The sequence below is a fragment of the Orycteropus afer genome, unplaced genomic scaffold, assembly GCF_000298275.1.
Source record: "Orycteropus afer afer isolate SDZICR_OR568_19922 unplaced genomic scaffold, OryAfe1.0 scaffold00429, whole genome shotgun sequence".
Taxonomy (NCBI): Eukaryota; Metazoa; Chordata; class Mammalia; order Tubulidentata; family Orycteropodidae; genus Orycteropus; species Orycteropus afer.
In genome coordinates, this window is record NW_006922016.1 from 203,375 (window position 1) to 213,785 (window position 10,411).

Below are 10,411 nucleotides of genomic sequence, written 5' to 3' on the forward strand. Positions count from 1 at the left end.
CAATCACAGGAGAAAGAAGGGCTGTTTATGCACAGGGAGACAGCTCAGGGGGCAGGAGTGCATGGAGGGATGGACACAGGGAAGAGGTAACTATCGGGAGGAAGTGGGAGGTGAGCTGTTGCATTGGAGTAAACTGTAGTCAATGTCATGAGACAATGTGTGTGTGAACCGCTGTATAGAAAGTGAATTTGCTCTGTAAACTTTCACGCAAATCACAATGAAATATTAAAAAAAAAAAAAAAAACCAATGATTAACTTTCACTCCCTAAAAGTCACTGAATAAGAAAAAGATATTTCCTATCCTGTACAGCCTTTACATACAAAGCACTGACTTTTCCCCAGCTCTTCAAAGCAACTATAAAAATATTTGCCATTATGAATTAGTCTTTGAGGCCATAAATACATAACACCAAAGAGGTCAGTTCTAGGGCTGAGATGATTACTATCACATGAGTTTTTTGGTTCAAAATTTTCCCTAAAAATGTCTGTTCCTAATCTGTCTTTGATTTTGAGACAACTAGAGTATGGAGAGTGATCAAACTAGGTGTCTGGAATTGGCTTTGTTTATTGTACAACAAATATTTATGCACCAGATAGTTTCCTAGGCACCAGAGGGAGATAGTCCATTATGGAAGAAAGGCAAATAAAGTAAGATGTCAAAGAGAAATAGGCATTAACCAGACCAGATGAGACCTACCACAGCTGTGAAGAATTGCAGAACCAAAATCTAGAAGAGGAACGAAGTCCAGAAAGGTGAGCCTACTTTTCCCCCAGAGGTCTATTGATTCAAATGGTAGCAGCTATAAACCCAAGAAGCTGCACAGAACTTTCAATAGATTCTCTGCCTAAAGAAACAAAAGTTGGAGTTCAGAACCCTTTAAGGAGAAGAATTCTAGGTAAAACCCCTAGACTTTGTGGTGGCACCCTAAAGAATTACATTCACGGTGCCAAAGGGGCAAGGAGCCCATATCTTCCAAACTCTTCTAACCATACAAAAGGAAGACAGAATCACCATCAATAGCTCAAGGCCTATTACTGTGAGGCCAAACATGCTGCCTCCCTCCAGCCCTTTCACCAACCCTAACACCAACCATTCCTCCCGCAGCACCCACCTCCTTCCTGCTGGGTTCGATAATTCACTGCAGTGGCCACACTGAACTCACAGATTATAGGGTTTATTAGGGAAGCACCAGGCTACAATTCAAGTTCAGGAAAAACACTCAGTCTCTCTCAGCCCACCGTCTCTCAGCCAATAGTCTCTCTCAGTCACTCTCCCAGCAATGCATGTCTCCTGGTGTCTCTCTCAGCAATGTGTGTCTCTCGGTGTCTTTCTTAGCAGCATGTATCTCTCAGAAGTGCATTTCTCTCAGCAGCACGTCTTTCTCAGCCAGCAGTCAGAGAGACTTCTGCCTCTGAGAGGCCTCCTTTTGAGCCCAGCAGAGTAGCCAAACTAACCAATCATAACATCAGAATTCTAAGCACCTGAGAGAGAGCAAACTTCCCAGAACATTGCTTTTTGCCACTCACAACAGAAATACCCCAGGTGGATAACTTTAACAATCAGGAGCTCCTTATTTGCTCACAGCAAATTCCACCTTGGCGTTTACAAAGACTTATGGCTAAAAAAGCCATACTAGGTAACTTACTACATCACAAGCCACCCCCTGGCTTTTGTAGCCATTATCCCTTTTATACTTCAAAAATTCACATTCCCTTCACCATCAGTTTAAGAATAGCCACACCCATGAAAACGTGTAAGCCAGCCACTTCATGCCTTTATCTTCTCCGAATTTAGATAGCCAATTTCTAATTTGCCCATCCCTATCAAACCAGTACAGTGAGGAGAAAAGCATGGTCCTTTCTCTCTGAAGAATTTTCTATTCGCTTGAAAACTCTGGGCATCTGCATCTATAAACAAGCAAAGTCGAGTCCAGTGCAAGCCATCAAATTGCAGCAACTTAACACTAGCTCAGTGTCAAACATCTTCCTCTTTGTTTGGTCATGTTCTGGTCAGCTCAGCCCTAGCCATCCCAGCTAGGTCACGGGTACCAGCTTCCAAGTTTGGGAGTCACACTCTTCCCTCCACTTCAGACCAGCCAGCACCTTCTCTCACATCCTCAGTCCTCAGGGACTATTTCAATGCCCATAGGCTCACAACTCCTTGCACTTCAGACCAGCCAGCCCTTCCTCTCATCCCCAGCCTCCATGGCCTAGGTCAAAGAGTACCAAACTCAGCCTGTTTCTTCTTTGCTGCACTTCCCCCATTTCCACTCAAGTGGACCCAGATAGTCACATGCGAGCAGCATACAAGCCTACTGCACACTGGCTTCCTTTAACTTTCAGTCCTGGAAGGGTTTTCTCTCATGGACCATGACCTTACTGCCTTGATGCACCCAAAACCTAAATGATTGCTCAAAATTCAAAAAGCCAAACAGTATTTTTTTTTTTTTTCCTTCTGTAGGTTCTGTCTCTAAACTCAGATCTTCTGTTCCCTCAGTAGTTCTGGGTGGGGTTTTCTGTCTAAGCCTCTTTATACTCTGCACACAGGGCTTGAAACAAAAGCCTGTATTTATTCTGGGCAAATTCTATTTCCCTTTTTAACATATCCAATCAAGTATTGGCTGAAAGCGGACTTACACACTCATAATCATTTCAAATGTACAAGCAGGTAAGAGAACATTCAATACCCATAGTACATTCAGATAAACACATAATCCAAAACACAGAATCCTTTTTAAGACATTCTACGTTCGTCTCTTCATTTTGATTACCTTCCCATTCTATGTATATGGCCTTGGGCCTTTGGCTGCGTGTAACCAAAACCCAGTTATCTCCTTTAAGTGGTAACAGCAACCAAAGTAACCATGTAATAATCCAAAAGTTCACTTCCCAGGCCCCTTCCTTCTTTCTTTTACAAAGACCCATGCTTCTATGAGTCTGGAGCCACTGCAACGAATCCCACTGCTTCTGACACCAACTGCCAAAGGGGCAAGGAGGCTGCATCTTCCGACCTCCTCTATACACACAAGAGGAAGACAGAATCACCATCAGTAGCCCAAGGCCTATTCCTGCAAGGCCAGACATGCTGCCTCCATCCAGACCTTTCATCAACCCTGACACCAACCATTCCTCCCACAGCACCCACCACCTTTCTGCTGGGTTTGATAATTCGTTGCAGTAGCCACACAGAACTCACAGATTATGGGGTTTATTAGGGAAGCACCAGGCTACAATTCAAGTTCAGGAAGAACACTCAGTCTTTCTCAACAAACAGTCTCTCTCAGTCACTCTCCCAGTAATGCGTATCTCTCAGTGTCTCTCTCAGCAATGCATGTCTCTTTCTCAGCAGCATGTGTCTCTCAGGAGTGCATTCCTCTCAGCAGTATGTCTTTCTCAACCAGCAGTCAGAGAGACTTCTGTCTCTAGGAGGCCTCCTGTTGAGCCCAGCAGAGTAGCCAAACAAACCAATCATAACATCAGAATTCTAAGCACCTGAGAGCGAGCAAACTTCCCAGAACACTGCTTTTCGCCACTCACAACAGAAATACCACAGGTGGATAATTAACAATCAGGAGCTCCTTACTTGCTCATGGCAAATTCCACATCAGGGTTTACGAAGACTTATGGCTAGGAAACCCATACCAGGTAACTTACTACACTGCACAGGGTAAACTGGAAATAGATTAGCCCTCAAAGGACTGGAACTCAGGTTCAAATCATCTGAATTCCTAATCGGAAGGAGCTAATCCGAAAGAGCTAGTGTTTCTATCCTAGAAATTTCCAGAATTAAAGGTAAACCCTTCCTAGAGAGAGTAAATATTATCAAGACCTCAAATAATCTCTAGTTTTTCATATATAATGTCCAGTACTCAATCAAAAATAATCAGGCATATGACAAAACAAGAAGTGACTAAAAACCAAGAGTGACAGATAACAGAAGCAGATCCACAAGGCAGCCAGTTATTAGTTACAAGATGTAGATTTTCAAAAACGATGGCTAAGAAACCACCATGAGTTATCACTTCAACCTGACCTAAATGGCTCAAGTTTTAAAATGTTCACAATACCAAGTGTTGACAAGGAAAACTGTTTTTGTTCTTTTTCTTTGTTTAAGAAAGAGCAAACATAAATACAACAAACTATTAACATCTGTTAAATCTGAGTAATAGTACATAACCAAAAAAACCAAACCCGTTGCCATCAACTAACTCATAGCATGCCATCAATTCTAACTCACAGCAACCCAAGATGTCAGAGAAGAATTGCCCCAGAGGGTTTCCAAGGCTGTAATCTTTACAGAAGCAAACTGCCACATCCTTTTCCCACACGGAATGGCTGATGAGTTCAAACCATCGACTTTCAGTTACCAGATGAGCACTTAACCTCTGTGCTTCTGGTCTGTACAAAGGTGTTTGTTATATACTATTTTTTGTACTTTCCTGCCTTTTTGTAATATTTCAGAATTTAATGATTAATAATAAGAAAAAAGTGTGACAAGAGGGATCAAAATCAAAAAACCAAACCCACTTCCATCGTGTCAATTCTATCTAACTCATAGCAATGCTATAAGACAGAGCAGAACTGCCCCATTGGGTTTCTAAAGCTGTAGATGTTTACAGAAGCAGACTGCCTCATCCTTCTCCCACAGAGCAGCTGGTGGGTTTGAACCACCAACCTGTGATTAGCAGCTGAACGCTTTAACCACTGTACCACCAGAGCTTCTACTACAGATATCAGGATGGGCTAAATTATTTTAGCCCTGAGAAGTGGTACCTGCTGTCTAGTAAACAGAGTGAAAGCAGGAGCCCAACTAGAAAGCTGATGCAGTAACCCAGATGATAGGTGATAGAGTGGATATGGAGATGGAGAATTGAAGAAATTATCATTCAATTGAATGATGAAATACTACTTTTCTAGAAACTTGACGTTTAGTTCTCAAAACTGTTGAATTTTATCCCAGTCAAATCAGGGAGCAAATGAGGTCACTATGTCAAAGAGAAACCTAAGATGACAACAATTTCATTAGAGCAAAGACAGCCTCTAGGATGGAGTCAGGAACCAGTGAAGACAAGAAAAATTTGAATTTTTCTATAAATCCTTAGAAGAAACAGAAGCAGTTATAAAACTGAAAGTTAATAAGCACTCAGTTCCACGCCAGATGGTCAAATAGATACATTCACAACTTGCCAGAATTGTGAAGCCTTGTGCATCTCCTTCCAAATATGCAGATGCCTATATCTGAGGGGGAAAAAATGTCTATTTCTGATTCTGACAGCAAGCGCAAAAGTCTGATCTTGCCAGTAGAGAATGTTATCTCCCAACCACAAATCCACAGAGATTTCACAACCTGACTCTCATTTTGGAGAGAAGAGTTGTCTTTGACCACTACTTCCACCATCCCTGCCAGAAAGCATAAGGAATATGAGAGTGAATGACAGCTTAAGAACTCAGCATTACATCTACACCCAAGAAAGTAGATCTATGCCTGTAGATTATTCATGAGCAGCCCACGTGTAATTCTGTAAAGAAAAATCAAGCATATCAAACAGAAATTTATCCCTACACTTTGAAAAATGGCCTGAGGCAAGAGTCTAAATTATGATAATTTCTTCAATTATACTGAGCTGTTTAACTCTCCACTGAGAAGAGATGGAAGAACTAATTTTCTTTAACATTACCTTTTGTGCTTTTCAAAAGGTTAAGACTTAAAATTAAGTATAACAGTTTCTTATCTATATAGTTTTCGTTAAATATGTATTCTTGGATCTGACTTATGAATGTCTAGTTTGCTGGCTATAGGATTTTTACATGATATTTTTCCCACAATCTGTTCACACAATGAAAAATATTCAGAGATGTTCTTTTTGAAGGAGGCACTTTACACACACATACACAGTCTCTTAATTTTTATATATTCTGCTGGGAGAGCTTGATTTTAGAGGCAGGTTGGTATACTAGTTGCAGTCAATATTCTTCCCATTACAGAAAGGTAAAACTTAGACTAACACATTTGTCTTAGATTCCCACAGTATAGGATGTGTGACATACTGGAGAGGTTCAAAAAATAATCACTAAATGACTCAGATTCCTGATGCAATATTCACCCAGAAAATATCTTTTCTCATTTTGTCCAGACTGATACTGAATGAAAATTTCAGTCAGTCCAAACTCTGGCAACTAGATACACAGAAAATACTATCTAAAAGATTTTAATAGCTATTAAGATATTAATGAATTTTACATAGTTATTTTATATCTTAGTCTCAAATTTTTGAGAATGAATATAATTTCTGAAGTTATAGTAGATTCCCTTAAATAGTTATCACTATCACAGACCAGCAGTAAAATACTTACAGGTACTTTTATACAAATGCTGTAAGTGTGAAATAAGAGACATGTGGGGACAATCCAACTTCAATTCACAAACACATAAAATTCTTTTAAATAGTTACCTGCTGCATCAATCATCATAAATTACCAAAGAAAATTTCCAACTGATACTTGCCTGTTGACCTGCCTGTTCACTCTAATGAATCTTAGGAACACATATCCAACTAAGCACACCATTTATAAAGTGGTTTTAGAACATACCAGAGATTAATCCCAGGAAAAAACCAAAGACTGCTCAGAGAATCAACATTACTTTTTGAAGACACGTCTTCAGAGAATGATACTCACAGGGTTAACCGTTTCTTCAGCAGAATGGTGAATGGTCCACCAGTCTGAGGTCCATTCCCATGCATTCCCCACTATGTTGTACAAGCCATAACCATTGGGAGGAAAGGCGTTAACCTAAAGATAAAAAAGGAAATATACTGTCAAAACATTCACGCTGTTCAGAAAATCTCTTTGGTGCAAAAATTCTCTATGAACTATAACTTCAAAGTACAAATATTAATTTTCACTCCAACAGTCAAAATATAATTTGGCCAATGTAAATGCAAAGAGATATTCTTTGGCTGTTGGCTCTCAAGAGGAATTTATGAATCCAAAGAGAATTTATATTACATGGTAGGAAAGCCAGCAAAATTATTCATAACAGAGTATTTATAATACTGATTATAAATTTATCTGGCAGTATGTGGCAAAGGGTAGGGTGAAGATTGATATTTACACCTTCAAAGTGGAAACAGGAACATATGAGTCTTGTCACTAGAGCTGAGCTTTGCTGGTCACACAATGTCTTTCAGCATTGAGAGACCCCCAAGTTGATTTCATGCTCTGCACCAGCCCCCTCCAACAAGATACCATCTTATCTTTAAGCTTCAGCCACTGTCACAAAACGTGAGAGGAGCTGTTGTGATAAAGAAAATGTGAATTCATTATCAAGTGTTCAGGAAGTCTGGGGCAAACTGTACACGTTCTTCAGCAAGTAATTATATCACATCTCAAAGACAGGTCAGACGGTCTGACACATAATACTGTCACAGACACAAAACCAAAGAGTGTAAGGCTTTTTTAAAAGGGTAGCGAGTGGGGAAGACAAGAAAGTAAACTTAAACAGTAAATGCAGAACAGCTTGGCTATTTGAGTAACTGATTTAAAATTTTTTCCCAACATTTTTTTTGTGGAAATTCTCAAACATAAAGCAAAAATTTTTATTTTTTAAAATGAAAAAGTCATCTTTGAAAATTTTTAAAAAATCTTTTTATAAATTCATGTTTTCCATATTAATGAGTAGGATTAAAGTAATGAGTAAACTACAAGTCATTTCTATTTGTCTTCTGAAAGTTTCAAGTCCACACATAAATGTGGAAGTATCTGATGCTTGGAGAATTCAGAGCACTTCAATTCAAGTTATGGAGCCACTCTTAAAAAATTTTAATCTGAAAGAATTGGAAAGCTGAAGAATTTCACAATTCTGCTTCCATAAGCAGCATTCATTATGGAAATACCAACACTTAATCAATGGTTTATTCATTAATTCCATACATAGTGACTGAAGGCAGGAAGGGATTCAACAACAAATAAGAACTCAAGGAGCTTAATGAGGGAGAAAAGAATACACACAAGCCAAAAAATCAAGAAAGACACAATGAGATGAGGATGAAAGAAAAGCCACAGGAATTGCCAAGACGGAATGATTTTTGGTTGAAGGTATCCTCCTAAGCGAAGAAGAAGTATTTGGACTGGCCTTGGAGGCAAGGTCAGTGGTAGAGGAGAGGTCGCAAGTATAAACTATTTTTTTTTGAAGAATCTGGAATGGATCAGAAACAGCCAGGTAGAGTAGATGCTGGACAGAGTAGAATGAAAAAGAAGAAGCTAATTTGTTTCAAGAAGAGCTAGAGAAGTAAGAGCAATTAAAAAATGAAACAAGCATTCTGGAGGAAGGAATCACTTCTCAGAGTTCTAGAAAGCACAAGGTGAGGGAGCCCTCAAGTCACAGGATCTGAAGTCATATCTATGTGTCAAGATATAGCAGCTTGAAGATACTCAGGTGGCCAAAAAACACATGAAGAAATGTACATGATCATTAGTCATCAAAAAAAAAAAAAAAAAAAACCAACCTATCCCACTGCTATTGAGTCAGATCTCACTCATAGCGACCCCTCCTTGGGTTTCTGAGGAAAATCTACAGAAGTAGATTGCTCAACCTTCCCTCTGAGGAGTGGCTAGTGGGTTTGAACTGCCAGCCTTCTGGTTAGCAGTCAAATGCCTTAGGCACTACACCACCAGAGAGAGTTGCAAATCAAAACAAGCATGAGATACCATCTTACCCCAGCACTAAGAGCAAAGTTCAACAAGACAAAACAAATGCTGGCCAGGATGTGGAGAGATCAGTACTCTCACCCATTGCTGGTAGGACTGTAAAATGATAAAAGCACTGTGGAAATTGGTATGGTAATTCCTTGAAAAGTTGGAATTAGAAATATCATTTAATCCAGCAATCCCATTACTAGGTATATCTTCTAAAGAAGTGAGAGCCAGGACACGAATAGATATGTGCACATCCATGTTCATCACAGCACTACTCACAACACCAAAGAGATGGAAACAACCAAAGTGCCCAACAGTAGAAGAATGGATAACCAAACTATGGTACATACACACAATGAATACTACGCAACACTAAAGAACAATGTAGAATCCACAAAACACCACATAACATGGATGAATTTGAAGGACATTATGATGAGTGAAATAAGTCAATCACAGAAGGACAAATATTTTATTAGTCTATTACTATAAAAAGTGAAGAAAAGGTTTATATATGGAAGGAAACTTTCTTTGCTGGTTACCAGAGATAGTAAGGAAGGGGAGGGAAAATTGCTGGATAGTTAAAAGACAAGCATTGATTTGGGTGAAGTGAAAGGCAATGTACTAAATCAAACGATCAACACACTAACACTAAGGAAAAGGAAGACACAGAGAGGTGCATAAGAGGTACAGACAACAAAGATAAACACTTTTACATATATTATACTGAGTTATCAGCAATAACAAACATTAATCTATGCGTCAGTAGAAGGGTAGACAGGATGAATGATCAGGTAGGTCTAGGCAAAAGGGAATATACTCATGACCATATATATTATAGTTGGTAGACAATATTTCTACATACATATTTGTATGTACTATAAGATTGCCAGTGTGAATAAACTAACAGGGAGCAAAGTTATGATAACTTCACTATAGACTATCCCATTATTAAACTCCTACTCTCAACTGACCACAAAGCATGGGGAACAGCTGCAGTGGACTTGATTTCCTTCCCTGTGCTCCAAATCAACCAGCCAGTGGCCTTCAAGTCCATTCTGGCTCATGGTGCCCACTGTGTCACAGTACAGCTGTGCTCCACAGGCTTTTCAAGGCTGGCTTTTTGGAGTAGATCACCAGACCTTTCTTTTGAGATGTGTCTGGTGGACTCGACCCTCCAACTTTTTGGTTAACAGCCATGTGTTAGCCGTCTGTGCCACCAGACAACTCCTACATGTAAACAGCTCCAATCTGAAGATGCTGGTCCCCAATGCTGCTGTTGAGTAGATTCTGACTCATAGTGACCTTATAGGACAGTGTAAAACTGCCCCATGGGGTTTCTGAGGCTGCAGTCTTTACAGAAACAGATTCCACATCTTTCTCCCACAGAGTGGATGGTGGGTTTGAACCACCAGCCTTTCAGTTTAGCAGCTGCAGTGAATTGCTTGATGTGGCCCTTCTAGCCATTGTCCTCCATTCTGTGATGTTTTGTAAATTCCATTATCCATGACTGTTTGGGGCGGTGTGGTAGTTAAGATCAGGTATCAACTTGGCTGGGCAGCTGGTAGTTGTTGTTGTTGTTATGTGCCGTTGAGTCGGCCCCGACTCATAGCGACCCCTCCTTGGGTTTCTGACTCATAGCGACCCCTCCTTGGGTTTCCGAGACAGTATCACTACGGAAGTAGGATTGCCCAACCTTCCTTCCGAGGAGTGG

At 40.0% G+C, this 10,411-nt stretch overlaps 1 protein-coding gene across 1 annotated transcript in view; it reads right to left on the bottom strand.

The window, feature by feature from the left end:
* The window catches only part of SUMF1 (sulfatase modifying factor 1), a 197,502-nt gene that overhangs the window by 72,619 nt on the left and 114,472 nt on the right, over positions 1-10,411 (bottom strand). Inside the window, exon 7 of the mRNA XM_007954056.2 lies at positions 6,679-6,792. Coding sequence (XP_007952247.1) covers positions 6,679-6,792 — 114 coding nt within the window. The remainder of the gene's footprint in view (positions 1-6,678; positions 6,793-10,411) is intronic.